The following is a 19,613-nucleotide window of genomic DNA, read 5'->3' on the forward strand; positions in this document are numbered from 1 at the left end:
AGAAAGCTCCTGTAGAAGTGAGGGGCATTCTGCCTGAAAGAGAGCTGCTATCGTTTCGTCCCCATAGCTCTCTGAAAGCTCCCACTGTGAAAAGCACTTCTTATGCCCAAGCCATGAAATAGACTCAAGGAATGTGACCTTTAATTAACCGTGGGGGTGAGAACGTGGGAGAAGGGCTTGTGGAACACCCAGGTGACTACCACAGTGGTATGCCTCCCCATTCCCAGAGTGCACCTGGCTTGAGATAAGGGTACCTTCATTCAGCCTCATACGAGTGACGGTATGAATGTCAGGCCCTAATGCAGCAAATGGGGGGCCTCTTCATGATGAGGCAAAATCAGGGCCTTTGACTAGAAATCAACCAGTTAACTTACTCATCTGCTGAGCACTTGCTGTGTACTCAGCTCAGCAGAAGCCTAAGGGGGATATAAGAGAAAAATTGAGACTCTTTGGCCTTGAAAAACTTCCAAACAGTCTGAGTTGGGGAAACAGAATAGACTTATGCACAATAAATGCACAAAGATCTGTTTGGCCCAGTTCTTAGAGCTGAGATAAGGAGTATCACTGTGGGTTAGAATACTGGGAAGGCTTCTGGGAGGAGGTGGTATATGTGTGAGGCTTTGAAGAGCCAGAGGACTGGGATTGGTTGAGATAAAAGGGCAGGAGGCATTGGGAGCTAAGGAGAAGCAGGGTAGGGGTGGCTTGGTTGGGCCAGAGGAGGGGAGGTGAGGACAGCTGGCTAGGTCCTGATTCTAGCCTAGGCTTTAGGAAGGATGGTGCCGTGAGCAAAAGTCAGACCTGGCTTTAGGACATGCAGAAAACAAGGAGAGTTCTCAAAACCAGAACATTTTCTAGCTGACTTGCCAGTCCGATTGCACAGAGTTTGAGTATTTTAAGTATGGTAGTAATATCTAAGGATTGTAACTGTTTGGACAAACATGGCTGTGTGGATTAAATGTAGCAGCCTAGCCCATCCTGTGCATCTTGATGGGACAGGGCAGGGGGCCTTCGCGCCACCTCCATGTGATATGGAGAGAGGTCCACCAGCCCCCTAGCCTCTACCTACCCTGTGCATACACCTGCCCTGGGCCTCCCTGGCGGCCAGTCACACCATGCTCCCTGCTCTGTCTTCTCACTTTGTCCCAGGACCAGTCAGTTGCCCAGAAGTATTTGTGGAGCATCTGCAATGTTCTGGGAGCTGTGGGAGAGGCTCGGCTCACCAGCAGCACAGGTGCAGCACAAAAAGCTCCCCTGAGTGCTTGGTAGAAAATGCAGGGGAACTTAATAAACTGAACGGGAGTAGTAGGAAATATCTGTCTGCCGATTCCTGTCTGTGTGTGATGGCTGAAGCTTAAAGTCGGTCCTGGAATCAAGATAAAACCTGTGTTTCCTGACTCCCAACAGAAGTTTAATAACAATAGAGGGTAAATGGAAACTTAAAAAAAAAAAAAAAAAAACCCATTGCTGTCGAGTCAATTCCTACTCATAGTGACCCTATAGGACAGAGCAGAACTGCCCCCATAGAGTTCCCAGGGAGCAGTGAATTCAAACTGCTGACCTTTTGGTTAGCAGTCATAACTCTTAACCACTACGCCACCAGGGTTTCTAAAATGGAAACTAATCACTGTTTTACTTAAATTATTAGCCCTCCTCCCCGCATCCTAGTAACCATGTGAGTCAGCGTTAGCCTCTTTTTACTGACTGAAGCTTAGAGAGGTGAATAACTTTCCCAAGGCCACAAAAGTAGCTGCTGGTGCCACCCATGCATGGGTAAAGAGATGACCCTGAAGCCTGTGCTCTTAATCACCTTGTTGCATAGCCACTCTTAAAACTCTGCTTCTGCTGTATACTTTAAGACATGAAGTTTTTTATGGAGCTGAGCTTGGGTCAATTACATGTGTTTGATGTGATTGAGAAAAGCTAGTTGTATCTTTGAGGATACAACTGAAAAGAGACCTCTTTAAAGTATTGAAAAGCAAAAATGTCACCTTGAGGACTAAGGTGCACCTGACCTAAGCCATGGTGTTTTCAATCGCCTCATCTGTGTGTGAAAGCTGGACAATGAATAAGGAAGACTGAAGAAGAATTAACGACTTTGAATTGTGCTGTTGGCGAAGAATATTGAATATACCGTGGACTGCCAAAAGACCAGACAAATCTGTCTTGGAAAAAGTACAACCAGAATGCTTCTTAGAAGCAAGGATGGCGAGACTACATCTCACATACTTTGCTATCAGGAGAGATCAGTCCCTGGAGAAGGACATCATGCTTTGTAAAGGAGAGGGTCATGGAGAAAGAGGAAGACCCTCAGGGAGATGGACTGACACAGTGGCTGCAACAATGGGCTCAAGCACAGCAACAATTGTGAAGATGGCATAGGACTGGGCAGTGTTTCATTCTGTTGTGCAGAGTGTCGCTATGAGTTGGAATTGACTCCACAGCACCTAACAACACAACAACATCCTTGGGGTGTTTTACTAGCTAGGAGCTATGTGCCCTCAGAACATTAACTATGGATTGAATTTCCTGAAAGCGGCCCATGTTTGCCATGGAAAACAGCTGTATTGATACCTAAATTTTCCTGGTCTGGTAGCTGTTACTCCAGTGGCTCAGCTCTTCTCAGAGAACCAGACCCCAAATGAACTGCACCAGCAGAGTGAACGAGGCTTGGCTGACCAACAGCACACGTGGAAAAAAATGTTGGGGTTTGCACTGTGTGTGAGTCATGGGTCTGGTGTGGCTGCCAGAAAGGCTGGCACTGCCTCAGCCTCCCTCAGAGAGCCAGGGTGCCCAGATTAGGGAGGCCGCGGACCTACCCTGCCCTGCTCAGACCCAGTCGGGGTATGGGGTTCCGAGATGAGTGTCCACACTTTAGTGATCCAGCCAAGGGGAGGGCTGGAATCAGAGGAGAGGTCTGAGGGCCTACAGAACCATGGCCAAGGAGTGTGTTGTGAGGATGCTTTTATTTGCAAGTGATCGAAATCCCGATCAACCTGCTAAGGCAAAAAGGGAATATACTGGCTCCTGTAGTCAGGATGTTTTGAGGACTCAGGCCACATCGTCAGTGCTCTTCTTTCCCTTGTGTGCTGGCTTCCTTCTTTCCTCCTGAACAAGAGGTGCCTCCACATGGCCAGGGAAAGTGGCCACCTGCAAATCCAGGTTGATGTTCTCCCAGGACAGGACTCCTATGAAGTGAGTGAGGAGTTCTCCAAGAGGACAGCATGCTGGGCATAAAAAGGAAACACAGCAGCAGCTAACACAGCTACAGTGTAGGATGTGGCTGAAGGAGCTAGGGCTGTTTATCAGCTTAGGGAAGAGACTATTCTGGAGGGACGTAGAGACATAAAACTCTCGCATGTTACCGGTGCATTTTCTGTGTCCCTAAGGAGGAATTAAGATACAGAGATGGAAGCTACAATTTAATAGGAGAAAGATTTTTCTAAAAGAGCTGCCTCAGGCAGAGGTGACCTCCCTGTCACTGGAGGTACAGCTAAGGCACTTAGTGGTTGGATTAGGAAAATCTTTAAGGCCCACTGGTCCTTGAGATTCTATGACATGCCAGACAAAATAAGCAGTTGCTGAGCCCAGCTGGGATCCCTGAGATGAGGGCCTTTGTGAACACAATTGAATGGGCCCTGTAGACTACAGACAAGCACAGACCCCTCTGTGACCTCTGTAGACCTACCACTGAGAAGTCCCTCTTTGGTCCTTGGGGGAAGAGGTAAGGAGGTAAGTCTCTTTGGAGTCTCCCTGCCTGGCATCTGGTCAGCTGACATGTTCCCCCCTACCTGTCCCAGAGGCTTAAGTGTGCCGAGTCAGGATTCAGAGCCCATTTTTCCCCTTGATCAGTTGGTGGTGTTTGCCTCCCCGCACACCCTCGAGCTTTTTCTTCCTGAAGTGAGCTTTCCTGTTTTGCCAAGTGCATCCAACACAGGCACACTCTAGTCTCCTAGAAGATACTCTATACTCATTCTTTTTGGAAATGCTTACTTCTCTGTCTTTTTATTTGGTGGTGCCTAGATGAAAAGGCCTCTACATTGGTTAAGTGTTTTGGGCAATATTTTGGGCACTTTCTATTCATTTTCTCATTTAATCCTGTCAGCAATTTTGTGCAGTAGGGACGATTATCCCCATTTTACTAACCAGGAAAAGTTAGGTAATTTCTGCAGAATTACACTGCTGGGATTCAAACCCAGCAACTGACTTCACACCTGCCTTTTTTCTTCCAAACCATGTACTTTGCCCACCTGAAAGCTGTATTCGTTGAATTATATTTCTGGCATTGAAGTTCTGCTCTTCAGAACCCTGTACCCGGGCTGGCTCTGACGAGTGGGGTGTAGGGATGCACGGTTGGTGACAGCTCGAATGGTTATTACACCGCTGGGAAGCACAGTCTGGAAGGTGAGGTGGGGAAGAGGGTATCTGCAGGCCACACAGGTGGTGCCTTTGTAGGGAGAGAAGGTTGCAGTCAAGCCCAAAGAGGCTCTTGTCTCTGGTGATGGACATGTGATCAGTGGTGTTGGGTGCCTGGCCTCTGGAGTTTTCCTGTTTGAATCTAGGATCAGGACTTCTCGGTTCAGGGCCTCTTTCCAAAGCTAGCTTCTAGAGCAGCTTCTTAAGTTGTGGTTTGGGAGGCCACTCATTTCAGGATCACCTGGGAGCTTGATAAAATGCAAATTTGGAGGGTTCTATTGAATTAGAGGAGTGCAAACGGTTAACACACTCAGCTGCTAACAGAAAACGTTGGCAGTTTGAACCAATCCAGAGATGCCTTGGAAGAAAGGGCTGGCGATCTACTGCCCAAAAAACCAGCCATTGAAAACCCTAAGGAGAACCGTTCTACTCTTAGGGCGGGTGGGGGGGTGCTGCCATAAGTCGAAATTGACTCAATGGCAACTTTTTTTTTTTTAATGAGAAACCCTGGAGATGGTGCCCAGAATTCTGCGTTTTTTATCAAGCTCTGGGGCAATTCCTGGTCACACTAAAGTTTCAGGTCTGTTGTTCAGGAGCAGAGGTTATTAACTCTGGCCATGCACTAGAATTACCAGGGAAATTTTTAAAATGAATATCGATGATTGAATCTTACCCCTTAGAGACTGATTTAATTGCTAATTCTTAGGTATTGCTCTCTTTTTAAAAAAAAAACTCCCCAGGTGATCTTAATGTGCAACCAGGGTTGAGAAGCAGTTTCAGAGCAGTGGTTCTCAAAGTGCAGCCCCAGGCCAGCAGCATCGGCTGTGCCTGAGACTTGGTTAGACTTGCAGGCTCTCAGGTCCCAACCCAGAGCTGCTCCAGGAGAGTCTCTGTGGGTGGGGCCCAGCAAATCTGTGTTACCAAGCTCTCCAGGTGGTTCTGATGCTTGCAAAGGTCTCAGAACCGCTGTTGGAGAACCAACTGAAACCCATGGTGGTTGAGTTGATGCTGACTCATAGCGACCCTGTAGGACAGAGTAGATCCGCCCCATAAGGTTTCCAAGGCCATAATTTTTACGGAAGCAGACTGCCACATCTTTCTGCCATGGAGTGGCTGGTGGGTTTGAAACTGCAGACCTTTCAGTTAGCAGCTGAGCACTTAACCATTGTGCCCGCAGGGCTCCTTTGTTTTAGAACAGCAATTCTCAATCCTGGCCATATCAGGAGGAGTTTTAGGAATCCCAGTGCCCAATCCCACCCCAGACCAGTTACACCAGAATCACTTGGAGTGGGAGTTGGGCATCAATATTTTTTAAAGCTCCCCAAGGTGATCCCAGAGTTCAACCAGGGTTGAAATCCACTGCCCCAGAGGGTGGGGATTATGTTTCCGAAAACGAACGGTAAGCACCGGGGATAATTGGTGTGACATAGTAATTATTTCGATGTGAGGCAGGTGTGGAGGTGAGGGTCTGGTTGCCTTCAGGTGGAAAATGTTGGGGGAGGGGGCGAGATGAACAAATGGTATCAGTCTGAAGACTCTATCTCTAATGGGATGAGGGAGGACAAAGGAAGACACAAAGGTGAAAAGCCGTGATGTTCCCTCTTGCCTTCTGCAGCAGAACCAGAAGAGAAGGCACTTTCACATAAACTAGCCTGCACCAAGGCCCCTTCAGGCAGAGCTGGTTATCCCCCTGGTTATAGATGAGGACACTGATGTCTGGAAAGGTCGATCAGCTGAGAAGTAGCACAAGCACGATTCAGACCAGGTCATTTAAATTGCACAGCACACATCCTCCTTCAGGGTTCCCCTTTGCCAGTTCCAGAAATTCTGGCTTCTTCAAGTGTTGTTTAATGTCTCACCTGTTACGTTTTGTTGTATTTGCCTTTTTGTTTGGAACAGATAAAAAATAATGAACCTTTGATCAACGTGCTTTACAAAGTGCTGAAGAAGTCAGCACGGGGCTGTCGGCCCAGGAGAAGCGTAAGATGATCTGATCTGTGTCTCCAAGCTCCGCATTCCATTGCTTCTGACTCAGGGCCGACTCCATCACTTGCTTAACCAGGGGCTCTCCTGACCGCCCCCAGGCTTCCTGCAAGTCATTTTGGTTTATTTTCTTTGTACTGAAGCACTCTTCAGCATTTTGGCTGGTGCACCAGGCTGAGCCTCTCATCTGTGGTGTTCTGTGACTCCATCTTTTGTGCTGCCAAGGGGTGGGGGTGCTTGCCTGGCTTGCCACCAGCTTGTGTCGTGTTTCCATTCTCGCCTGTCTGCCTCCACAGCGAGGGCTGACCTAGACAGAGACCAGTGTGGTCTGTGGAGTTGAGCATGAGTTTCTTGGGGGGAGGGTGGAGACAGCCATCACTGATCCCTTTGGAGGAGCCAGTGTATCCTCAGCTTCCACTGTGGCCCTAAGATTTAGGTGACTCTGCCTTGCGGCAGGGTATGGATAGTCTGGAGCTGGACTAGAACAAAACTGTCCCCGCCTGGCCCCATTGACTGATGCAGAAGTAGTGACTGAAACGTGGCCAGCTCTCGTACCATTCCAAGAAAAGCTGCAGGTTGGGAAGCAGGTGCTGCGTCCAGCCATTTGAGCCCCAAGAAGGTGTCTTGGGATATGGTAGGGGGTGAGGTAAGATGGCCTTTGACGCCTTTCTGATGCAGACTCTTGCAAATGGACCAGTGCCTCTGTGACCTGTTTTTTTTTTTTTTTTTTTTAATCACAGAGATGCTGGGAAAGCATAGTGGATATTTTAAATGTATTTAAACATTGCTATCACAAAGCTCAATTTTCAAAGGAAAACTAGATGTAATACACTACTTGCAGGTAAAATATTTCTTAGTAGCTTCAGCCCTATGGAACAGAGCTAAATTCAGAAGCTTCAAGGACACTGAAGCTGTGTAAACAGCAATCATGAAACCCATGCTGTAAAGCTCATAATCTTTTTACTCTATAGGAAGAGGTCTCAGACCCCTAGCAGAGCCAACTCACCTTGTTTGATACACTCACCGACTCACTAAGCAAACATGCCCAAATATCCTCAGTACTACTGGGCCCTGGGCTGGACTTTGAGGATGCAGAGAAGATACATCACAGTTCCCACAGCCAGCCCTAATTAGGTTACTGTCTAGTGAGGACAGACGAGCAAACAGGATATTCTAATCTGATGTGCTAAGTACCACAGCAGTGTTAAAACACAAGGTCCCTCCGTGTGGGAAGAACACCCTCAAAGGCTACCAAACCCAGTTAAAGGGACGGGATATAAGGTAAAACCACAAGTCACCTCTGTTGAGGTTTTAATTCTAATGCACGTAATCGTTTAAATTCCTAACTCACAGCAGCTTAAAAGCAGCACGTTAAAGGGAGACAAGAGAAAGTTCTATCTTAGAAAAGAGGGAGCGCTAATATCCCAAGAGTGAACAGAAACTATGTATATTAATCCAAAACAAAAATGAAAGGACAGAAATGTGGGAGGATTTAATAAAACTTCAAATAGCCCTAAACGCTAGCTTCTAAGAGATTCTACATTACTGATTTTTATAATGACTCAGATTCGTCAAAAAAAAAAAAAAAAGATTGAATTTTTGGTTAGTATTTTATGAAGGCAGGGAAGGACTTAATTTGAGAAAGCTTTCCATCAACAAGTTTCATTTAAAAGATTTCACCTTTCTTAAAATGCCCTTTTTGTGTGTGTAGAATGCCTCATTCCTTTCCTGATGGTGTTGGATAAATGAGGCATTACACAGTTAGATTCTCAGCTTTGTTATTTAAGTGTCAAAGAGATGTCATCTGTAAAAAGCTTCAAATGAAAAAAGGGGAAAAGTCCCCAAAGCATATCTCAATTTGAAAATGATTTCTATCTGGGAAACGAGCCACGGGTCAGCCCACTGGGGAACAGACAAGCTCCTTATGACACAGTGAAGACATCACTGCCTTCACCCACTTTTTCCCCAGGTTCCTCTGGGAAGTTCAGCTGTTTCTAGTTCACTAGGAAGACCTGACGATCTGCTCCTGTAAAGATTACAGCGTAGAAAACCCTGTGGGGTCAGTTCTACTCTGTCGCATGGGGTCACTATGAGTTGGAATCGACTCGATGTCACCCGACAACAATATCAACAGGATTAATTCCACCACCTCCTCTCCACCCTGCCTCCTATCTTGGCACAAGGGAGCACAGTCTGTTTGTTTGTGGCTTGTTGCAGTGGTCCATGTGTTCTGTGATGGTGTGTATACATGTTTGTACACATAATCTGCCTGTTTGAAGAGCAGAATTTGGCTGGAGTTCTGCCTTTTTTCAGGAACTTGACAGCACTGACCTGTATGTGTTTCCCTTTGAACATGCAGCAATTGAATAAGCATTTGTTGAGTGCCTTCCAATGTGCCAGGCCAATGTGGGGGGCTGACATTACCAAGATAAGTAAGACAGTGTCCCTGCCCTCTGCTGGGGAGCATGGGAATGAGTGGGGAATGGGTCTGCAGCTCAGAATATATCCTCAACCCAAAGTGCAGGGAGGGCATCCTCTTGACCTTGACCTTTTGGATTTGCTGATGATGATTCTCAGGAAGACGAGTGTAGACAGTTGGGTATGTGAGTGGCTTGACCTCTGAGGAGAATGTTTGCAATATGTTTCTGTTCCTGATTCACACCCACAAGCTTACTGGACCTCCCAGATGGAGTGGGTAGAAGGTGAAGGCCACCTCTCCAGCAGCTGTCTGTCCATCTACACTGGAACTCTACATAGTACACACCCCCATCTCTGCTATGGTTAGCTCCACCCTTGTTTCCCGGGACATATCAGATCTGCAAAATGGAGTTCAGTGAGACAGCCTGCCCTACATGGCAGAAGTTAGACCTGGCTGGCCCTGACCTGGTCTTGGCCATGGAGGTGCATCTGTAAAAAATTGTCCCCTACCCCAGCTTTTGACAAGAAGGGGATTTGGGGAAAATTAAAATATGCAGTAAAGAGTTAGATTCAGCATCTTAGGGGCCAGTGAGAGATGAGATGGGAAATGTTATGAAAGTCCACTGGCCTATAGTTTAGATAAAGAGCCCTGGTGGTGGCGTGGTTAAGTGCTCAGCTGCTAACCAAAAGTTCAGCAGTTCAAATCCACCAGCTGTTCCACAGGAGAAAGATGGGACAGTCTGTTTCCATAAAGATTACAGACTTGGAAACCCAACTCTGTTCTACTCATTTCTACTCCGTCCTGTAGGATCACTAAGAGTTGGAATTGGTTTTTTTTATTATAGTTTAGATGATTTTTGTCTTTGTGGTTTCCTTCCTTGAGAAGACAGAGTAACTTATACAAATTTGACCTGGCCTCAGTTATTCAGGGATCAATTAAAACCACTAGCCAGGAATTATCCAGGTTTCTTCTTCCCTTGGCCAGATCCTCTTTCCAAATAGTGTAGGGTGAGGAGGATTAGCTGGTGTCACTCACAGGGAAGGGGGCTGCTCATGGCTGCCTTAAACCAAGTCTTTACAGTGTTCAGGGGATTTGCTTGTTTCCCCTGGCCCATCCACCCCACTACCCTGGGCACTGGTGATAGACTTCTGTAATTTGTGTTTGTCCCCAGGTTCAGTAGCAAAACCCTGCTTATCAACGGCAAATCTTTGAAGATTCATACTGGTTTATCACACTTATTTGGGGCAAATACATAGCTTCTACAATTGATGATTATGTACCTTGAAAGTCTGTATTTTCTTCACTTTGAGAAATTTACAAGTGCCACTAGGACCACAGAAAGGTTTTGGTTTTTCCCTAAGATGAAGTAGGCATAACAAGTGAAGCAGGTATTGCCCGAGTTTTTGCCCCTTCCATGCCGTGACCCTACTTGCCACTATTGAGGTTTCCACACCCATCCAATGTGGGTGAACTTTCCTGCCTGAGTTCTGATCCCAAACGCTATGGTTAAATCTCCTCTCAATTGTTCACTTCCCAGATGACAGGCCGGGACCTTCTCAAGGATCGAAGTCTGAAGCCAGTGAAGATTGCAGAGAGTGACATTGATGTGAGTGAGCAGAGAGACAGGCGGCCCCCCAGCTGCCTCCTGCCTCCAGTCCTGGGGCGGGGAGCTTCAGGCAGGGTTTGGATGGTCTGTAACCAAAGGCTTTCGGATCACACTCCCAAGGCCATGCCCTTTTCTCATCTTCCCAAGCCCTTTCCGTTCTTGCTTACAGGTCAAACTAAGCGTCTTCTGCGAACAAGACAGGATCCTCCAGGACTCGGAAGACAAGATACGAGCCCTTAAGGAGAACAAAGTATGCATCAGTTTTGTCTAGTCTTGGGCTGTGTGATAGAGGGGTTTGTCACTATGTTTTTCCTTGGTCATAGACTGGACTCACAAGTCAGTACTGAACAACAGGTGTCAGCAATGTCTTGGGTTTAATGGGTACTTGTTGGGGATTTCTAGCTGATCTGGAGGAAACTTTATAAGGAGACCCCCAGCCCACTTGCTCTAAATACTACTCCTTCTACTCTGCTCTGATCCCCCTCACACTGGAGGCCCTGTGAGATGACCCTGGGAGAGAAGGACTCCACTGACTTGTATGTGGTGACCCCAGACCCCTGAGCCCCCCAGGAAAAGGGGGCTGCCTTTGGAAAAGTGGCCACAGTCGTAACAGCAAAGGCTCTCTCCTAAAACTTCTTTCCTCCTAGAATTCGGGCTCTGGGAGAAAGCAAGTCTAAATGAGAGAGCAGGAATGGGCCTGGGACCACGAGTATCTGTCATCTTGGGGATAGGAACCCTAAAGTGGATTTTTTTTTTTTTTTTTTGCATTTAAAAAAGGCATTATATTTATAATACTAAAAGCTTATGGCATACACTTTTCCCCAAGAGCTTAGGGAGTTTTACATCTGTTTGATTTATCCTCATAGTTTGGCTCATAAGGAGTTAGATGGCCATGTGCCCACTTTACAGATGAGGAAACTGAGGCAAAGAGTTGTTAGATGATTTCTGATCAGAGGCTATGACTGTCAGCTCCCAGGTTTGGCTCTGGCCTTCAAGCTTAGTTAGATTCATTAGGTTTGTTTGGTTCCTGTTGTGGTATGGGGAAGCCTTTGAGGATGGTGCTCCTATCCTATTTGCTCATTGCCCGGAACAGGACCAGCTAGAGTCTGTGCTGGAGGTCTTGCACAGACAGATGGAGCAGTACAGAGACCAGCCGCAGCACTTGGAGAAGATTGCCTACCAGCAGAGATTGCTGCAGGAGGACCTCGTGCACATTCGGGCAGAGCTCTCCAGAGAGTCCACAGTGCGTAGAGGGTGTGGAAGGTGGCAGACACTTACCCTCAGAATAGGCTGAGATGAGGCTACTTTTCTCATCTCCCAAGCTGTAGTTGAGTTGGGGGCTGGGAACAAGAGTCTCAAAGTAGCAAAATGTCTCCAAGCCACCTTTGAACAGTAGCTTACCTTGTCCAAGGGTGACATGTCAATCTTCACCGGCTCCTTAGCCTGCTACATTGCTACCCCAGGGATCACATTTTTCAGAGCAGCCTGCAAGGCTCTTTCCCCAATTTGTGTGTTAATTCTAAGAAGTCAGAATTTCCTTGTTTTTATCAGTCCTTCTGATGTGGTACAGGCCCTTTTGCCAGGGCCAGGAATCAAAACATCCCCAGGGATGAAAGAGGAGACTGTGTAGGTGACCAGGGTCAGAGCACGAATGAGATGCCACACTCCCCCTATATCCCCCCACCAGGCCTGCTTGAGGCCCACTGGGGTCCCCTTCCCTCTTCCCCTGGCTGGATCAGCAGTGGCCAGGAGCACAGGTGCTCGTGAGGCCTACTGGGGGCAGGGAATAACTAAGAACCAGAAGCATTTCCTTGGCCAACAGGAGATGGAAAATGCCTGGAATGAATACCTGAAGTTGGAGAGTGACGTGGAGCAGCTAAGGCAGACCCTACAGGAGCAGCACAGAAGAGCATTTTTTTTCCAGGTGACCCAAGGGCTATTCATTGCTCCTGAGCTCTGATTGCCTCTGAGAACCTTCACCTGCCAGTGAAGTGGGACTGTCTGCATCCCCCAGGGGCTTTGTCTTCCTGGGCCAGGGACTTGGCCTGCAATCCACCTCTCTAAAGAGGCCATCCGAGCTGTCCCTTGGAGATTCCTTTCCCCGCCCAGACTGCATTGAGAATCCTTAACCCTGGCTCCCCCTGTGTCTCTGCCCTCAACTTTGGGCATTTTCGAAAGGGTTTTATTACTGATCATTTCAGGAAATAGACCAGGGAGGACACAAACACCAACCTTGAGAACCTTACAGAGACTTGAGAGTGATCTGTGTTCCTGTGGTATTTGGTCCCATCTTGGGTTCCTAGCTCCTCAATTAGACAGACAGCAGCAGGAAGTCCCTGCCTCCTTCTCTCCTCTGATTCCCGAAGATAGATGTTATCAAGCCTCTACCTGAGGAGATAACTATGAATCTAGGCTGTCATTTGCATTTCTGGAGACTAGGCTGGGTGATACCTATCTCTGCAACCCCTGTCCTAGTCAGGAAAATGTTCTTACTACCCTGTCCTCCTCACAAGTCTTTCCTTTACCCTTAAAAACCAGACCACCCCATTGATAGCTGTCTCTGTCTCCCACGGTGAGAGAGTGAAATGCCCTTTGGCGTTTTTCTTCTTCCGTGTTGGGTTCCTCAGCTGCCTGGCGTTCCCCCATTGTGAGGAAATAAATTCAATTTAATTTACCAAGCAGTAATTAAGGCTTCATTTATCAGCACAGTGCTAGGCCACTTTTGGTGCTGGGCTTTCTAACTGGTGAACTAATTCTAGCCAAGACTCTTCATTGAAGTGATTTGATGAGTACGCTGCCTCTCCAGACATTAGCCTTACCCCAGAAAAGTGAAGGAAATTCTGGAGGGGGTTTAGAGAGACTCTACTTACCCAAAGATGATTCCCAGGGGGCCAGGTCCAGGATCACACAGAGGAGATGGCACAGGGCCACCTGTGAGGTGTCTCAAAACTTGTCTCAGCAGTCTCTGTTTTTTAAAAAATAATTTCCCTTCATCTGAGCTAACATTTTCCTTTTCGTCTTTCTATCTCCAGCACCTAGCACAGTGGCTTGAAAAACACTAGGTGAATGTTATTGGCAACGTCCTTAAACAATTATTTCTAGTTACCAGTTCTTTAACTGACCTGTCCTGTAATACCTGTGTTCCTGGACTCCAGTGATCCACATTAATTTTAGCAGTAATTTTTTTTTTAGCTTTTTTTTGTGTTTCTATAGTTACACAAAGAACACATGAAGACATCTCTCTGCAAAGACCAAACAATGCAAAGCAAAAACGAAAAATGAGAAACAAAAGCTCTTCCTCCCACTCCTTTCAGACCCAGTCCGGTCACCTTCCGTCTAAGTAGCCGGTACTGTCAGTGTGGGTGTAGCTTCTAGGCCACTTTATGTGTATTTCCAAGCTTGTGCCCATACATGGGATTACACTGTTTGTTGGAGGAGGGAGGCAGGTAAAAGGTTTATTTAAAAAGGATCATACTTACACATTGTTTGGCAACTTACTTTTTGTCATAACTTTATGTCATGGAAGACTTTCCAGAAAAATACATGTACATCCAAGTTGATGCTGTCCAATATGGTAGCTACTTCAATTTAATTAAGATTACGTAAAATTAAACATTTACACCTCAGTAGGGAGTGGAGAGTTATTGCTTAATGGGTACAGAGATTCTGTTTAGGATGGTGAAAACATTTTAGAAATGAATTTAGTGATGGCTGCACAACATTGTGAATATAATTAATGTCACTGTATGGTTAAAATGGCAAATTTTGTATATATTTTAATAAAAAAAAATTTATTGGAGGGGGGACAATTAGGAAAAAAGTCTAATAAAAGTCTCCTTAAGGGGGCAATAGTGAGAAACAGTGCTCTAGAGCTTGTGTTCTTAACCACCATTTAATAATGCCTCTGAAGTAATTTTTTACTCTTAGAGAACAAACCGAAGGTGCAGTCACATTCCATTAATAACGTATTTCAGTTCTGAAACGGGTGGTTTTGCTAGCTCCAGTTAATCAACCATATATTTGTCAAATAAAACTTCATTTACTGTATTAAAAAAAAAAAAACCTCAAGTGTATTTCAAATAACCAATAGACAAACATTAAGACTAATGCCTTTTTTTTTTTTTTTGGTAATGAAGTACTTACATGTAAAAGCAGCTTAAATTTCTCTTTTGTAAAATATATGCTAAAATAGAGATGTGGCATGATTTTTTAAAAAGTTTTATACCTCAGTCACATTAGCCATGTTTCAAGTGCTAACGCGGATTATAGATTTCCATCAGAGCAGAAAGTTCTATTGGGCAGCACTGATCTAAGTAGTTCTTCTTAATGGCTACATAATATTTCATAGCCTGGGTGTTCCATACTTTATTTTTCCATCTACTTTCTGATGGGCATGTAAATTATTTCCATTGTTTTTGCTTTTATAAACAGTATTACAGTGATTATCCATATAACTGCCTTTCCAAGCTCGTTTACAAGCATTTATCTATGATAGGCTCTTAGAAATGAACTTGCTGGGTTGAAATGAGTGAACATTTTAAGTGTTGACAGACTGCGAAATTTCCCTCTAAAAGGATGCTAATTTACCCTTCCACCAAAGGTGAATGAGAGTACTGAACCTGCTTGCCCACATCCTCACCAACACTTGATGTTATCAGTCTTTTCAGTTTTTACCAGTCTGCTGAGTAAAGAATGACTTCTTGTTTTAATTTGCATTTATTTAATTACTAGTACGGATAAATGTTTTTTCATATGGTTAATGTCTATTATAATTCACCTGTGCGTAGTTTTATGATAATTTAACATATAGCAGGTCCAGAATTGTTTTTTCCCCTCCCGTAAAACAGATAAATATAATGTAATAGGCCAGTTGGGAGCCTGGTCCCTAGGGCCTGATTTTCACCTAACCCTGGGCATTGCTCATGCTTTTCCTTGGGTGCAGCGATGACTTGGGAAACTCACAAAGCCCTGCTTTAAGCAGGGTCTGTGCTGGCTTCTTTGGTGTAATCCTAGGCCAGGGAACCTCTAGATAAATCATTAACACTAGAGATGTGCTTGCAACCCCATATGCAAATTCTTAGTAATGGGGCTTGGAAACTCACCTCTCTTTAGCCGGGTTTGGCTGTGAGAATATTCATAAACTTTCAGTAAAATAGAGTGGCTTTATTTATGAAGATCCTCACAGTTACCTGGGCAGGAAGAGAATATTCAGGGAACTGTATGAGAGGCAGTGATGGGTGAGACTATCTGTACGCATTTCCATCCTTCCAGTCTATGAATTTAACCTTTCGCTGAAGGCAGTACAAAGAAGCCTTCCTACCCAGCACGGTGTGAGGATACGGGGATGAAACCCCATGCACCTGCTCCCCAGCGCTCCCCTCACCGTGTTTTTTAAAGTCTGATGTTCCATCGTCCTTGGGGAACAGTAGGTACCTGGATGGCACAAAGAGTTTGCACTCAACTACTAACCTAAAAGTTGGTGGTTTGAACCCACCCAGTTGCACCAAGGAGCCCTGGTGGCACAGTGGCTAAGAGCTATGGCTGCTAACCAAAAGGCTGGTAGTTCGAATTCACCAGCTGCTCCTTGGAAACCCTACAGGGCAGTTCTACTCTGTAACACATGGGATCGCCGTAAGTCAGAATTGACTCAACGGCAATGGTCTGGTTTTGGTTTTGGTGGAAAAAGATAGGGGTTCCCTGGCCTTGGCATCACTCTGCTCTTCACTTCATGTGGGGATGATGGAAAGGCAAAATGGGAGCAGGAGAGTAGACTGACAGGCCTTGCCAGAGAACTATGAAGGAAGAAGAGGGTTGACTTTAATCCTGTGCTCCTTCACCTGCTCTCTGACATTGAGAGACCTCAGATCTAGAGACAGTCCACTGTTAACTTATGTCTACTGGTTTCGGTAATATAGCTACCTGCTTTAGGACACTCATACTTCAGTGTGAAGCTGAATATCAAGCTCATTATTTGCTTGTCAGTTCTTATGTTGTGTTTTGGTGTTGGGAAGGTGGAGAGCGTGTGAGCGTGGGCACCCACTTGGAATGGGAGCCTTCAGACATCTGTTATCACAGCTGGTGGAAAGTATTTGATCAGGGAGGTGGCTGATCCTTTATTCATCTCACATGTTGTTGTTAGTAGCTGTCTAGTCAGTTCTGATTTATAGCAACTATGTGTCAGAGTAGGACTGTGCTCCATAGGGTTTTTAAGGCTATGATCTTTTGGAAGCATACTGCCAGTCCTTCCTTCTAAGGCACCTCTGGGTGGGTTTGAACCGCCAACCTTTTGGCTAGTAGTGGCATACTTAACTGTTTTTGCCACCCAGGGCTCCACTGCTAAGTTCCCTGTGGGGATGTATCATAGCACGTAGTCTAGTTGCAAAATCTGGTGGGTCCGTAAGTAAGGATCATGCAGTTCAAGAACTCTTCAAATTGAGGTGCCTTGAGAGTAGAGGAAGGAGTGAAGCCTTCTTTTTTTTCAGTTACTGGGATAAGACCAAAGTTATCTCTCCATCATTCTAGTTTATTAAAAATCAACAGAAAACTACATCTGATGTTTAAGCAAACCCATTAAAAGATGCCCACAACCCCCTGACTACAATGAATCCCTGTTTACATTTCTCTGGGGCCTCTTCTGATTTAGTTATAACCTGTGGAAGTATGCATTTGATTGTATAATCTTGGCTCCTTTCCCACTGTGCTTTTTTTAAATAACAGCATTATCAAGAAATAATTTCCATACCATAAAATTTACCTTTTAAAGTGTACAGTTAGTGGTTTTTTAGTATCTTCAGAATGGTGCAACCATCACCACCAATTTTTATAACAGTTTCATCACCCCAAAAATAAGTCCTGTACCCATTAACTCCTATACCCAGTCACTCATTAACTCCTGCCAACCCCCAACCTCCAGCCCTAGGCAATCTCTAATATACTTACTGTCTCTATAGGGTTGCCTGTTCTGGACATTTCATGTAAATGAAATCATATGATATATGTCATTTGGTGATTGGCTTTGTTCACATAGCATAATGTTATCAGGGTTCATCCATGTTGTAGCATGTATCAGGACATTGTCCCTTTTTACTGCTGAATAGTATTTCATTGATAATTGTACTTTTAATTAAACCTCAAATCCCAGGATTCAGATCTGTCTTTTTTAAGCTCTGTCTTTATATACTGGGTGGCCTATCTAGTCCTTGCCTTTTCTTCTCTTCTGCCATGGTTGCATAAGGCAACCTATTTTTAATTAGGTAGAAATAGACAAGCTGGACTAGTAAAAGCTACTCTAAAATTTCTTCCTGAACCTTGAACTGTTCCATGTCTGTGCTTCTCCCAGGAAGCTGTGAAGCAGGCTTAGCGCTGGCCCTGACGGAATTCCAGAGGGTACGCTTCCCGCATCCCCAGTGTGAGGGGCTCAGTCTGAAATGGCAGGCTAAGTCCTAAGAAGAAACTTCTGGTAATAAGCTAATAAGGAAATGAACACCATCTCTTCCTTCTCAGGAGAAATCACAGATACAGAAGGATCTGTGGAGGATTGAAGATGTCATTGCAGGCCTGAGTGCAAATAAAGAGAACTTCAAAATCCTGGTGGAATCGGTCAAAAATCCGGGTGAGTGGCCCATCTTCCTGGGTGTGGCTGCTGTGCCTTTGGTGAAAGGAGGGGTGTGTTGGGGGCCAGGACTCAGGTGGATGGAATGGCCCTTGAGGGGGTCAGCTTTGTGAAATTGGGTCTTCACAGTACTAAGTCACTCTACTTGTCCTTTGTGGAAAAAGGCCTTTGTTCCATCTTGTGCTTTTTTGCCTTTCATGCCCCTTAGAGAGAAAAACAGTGCCTTTATTTCCTCACCCGCCTGTGCCTTCACTCTCACCTCCTGAGAGCAAGCCGTCCCTGCAGCCCAGCCCTCCGACCAGCCCTGCGCGGACCCCTCTGGAAGTTCGACTCTTCCCCCAGCTGCAAACCTACATGCCGTACCGACCTCACCCGCCCCAACTGAGGAAAGTGATGTCCCCCCTTCAGTCACCAACCAAGACAAAGCCCAAAGTTGTAAGTTTTAATGTCCAGGAGCTGAGCAGCTCCTCTCTGGCAGATGCTTGTCCCTTTCAGTTTGAAGATCAGCTTCTCTTGGGAAAGAAACTCTTGGGGAAATAGAACCAGCCAGAGACCTAAGGGAGTCCTAAGCCCTGAACAGTTAATGAGTAGTATTTACCCAGCTATTTGCCTCTGTCAGAGCTGAATCAACCTTAGAGATGACGTAGCCCAACCCTCCCATTTTGTAGTTGGGAAGACTGAGGCCAACAAGAGGAAGTGGTTGTGCTAAGGATGGAATGTGTGATCTATACCATGTAGAGAGGTATGGTTGTTGGTGGGGCTGCTCTTATCCAGGGCTCCATGCAAACCTGCAGAGGGCTTTCCCTGCAGTTACACAAGCCTTTGAGTGATAAGCTCATCCTAACCGAAGACCATCATTATCTTCCTCTGTAGTTGAGCACTGTGCCTGTTTTAAGGATGCACGAGATCATCACAATAACCTCAGACTATAGATAGGAAGGGAAGTATCCCCATCTTACAGATAAGAAAACTTAAGGCCCAAAGATGTTGAAATTGGCTTAAGGTCTCCATGTTAATTAGTGGAGCCAACCCGTGTCTCTGGACTATGCTGTTTATTATGTGCCATCTATCATCGAATTGGACGTTCAGGTGGAAACGCTGGCGGCATAGTGATTAAGAGGTATGGCTGCTAACCAAAATGTTGGTGGTTCAAATCCACCAGGCGCTCCTTGGAAACCCTAGGGGGCAGTTCTACTCTGTCCTGTAGGGTTGCTATGAGTCAGAATGTACTCGATGGCAATGGGTTTGGTTTTTTCTTTTGGTTTTTGGTACTCAGGTCAGGTCTGTGGTCCACGGTGTTGGCTGGGTGAATGTCTTGACTTGGCTGACGTAGAGAGAAGCCAAGCCCTGGGCAGAGCCTAGGAAAAGGAGACTTAAAGGAAGTAGAATATGTAGTCAGTTGATAAAGTGAGAGCTCTTGCCTTCAAGTCCAGGCCGTCCTTGGCTAAAGAACACCGGGTTTGGGGAGAGGGGCTGGTCCAAGTGGCAGGGAAGCTATAGTAGATGGGACCTTGGAATGAGGGCCTTCAGGTTTTTGCCGACAAAGGCTTGCAGAAGCCTTGCTTAGGACTACCCAGATG

General features: G+C 45.8%; 1 protein-coding gene across 1 annotated transcript in view; it reads left to right on the forward strand.

Annotated features, from left to right (window-relative positions):
• The window catches only part of PLEKHA7 (pleckstrin homology domain containing A7), a 154,252-nt gene that overhangs the window by 120,407 nt on the left and 14,232 nt on the right, over window positions 1-19,613 (forward strand). The window contains exons 14-19 of the mRNA XM_064289452.1: window positions 10,353-10,421; window positions 10,591-10,671; window positions 11,515-11,664; window positions 12,244-12,345; window positions 17,925-18,033; window positions 18,242-18,468. Of these exons, the coding sequence (XP_064145522.1) occupies window positions 10,353-10,421; window positions 10,591-10,671; window positions 11,515-11,664; window positions 12,244-12,345; window positions 17,925-18,033; window positions 18,242-18,468 (738 nt within the window). The remainder of the gene's footprint in view (window positions 1-10,352; window positions 10,422-10,590; window positions 10,672-11,514; window positions 11,665-12,243; window positions 12,346-17,924; window positions 18,034-18,241; window positions 18,469-19,613) is intronic.

The sequence above is a fragment of the Loxodonta africana genome, chromosome 7 (genome assembly GCF_030014295.1).
Source record: "Loxodonta africana isolate mLoxAfr1 chromosome 7, mLoxAfr1.hap2, whole genome shotgun sequence".
Classification (NCBI taxonomy): Eukaryota; Metazoa; Chordata; class Mammalia; order Proboscidea; family Elephantidae; genus Loxodonta; species Loxodonta africana.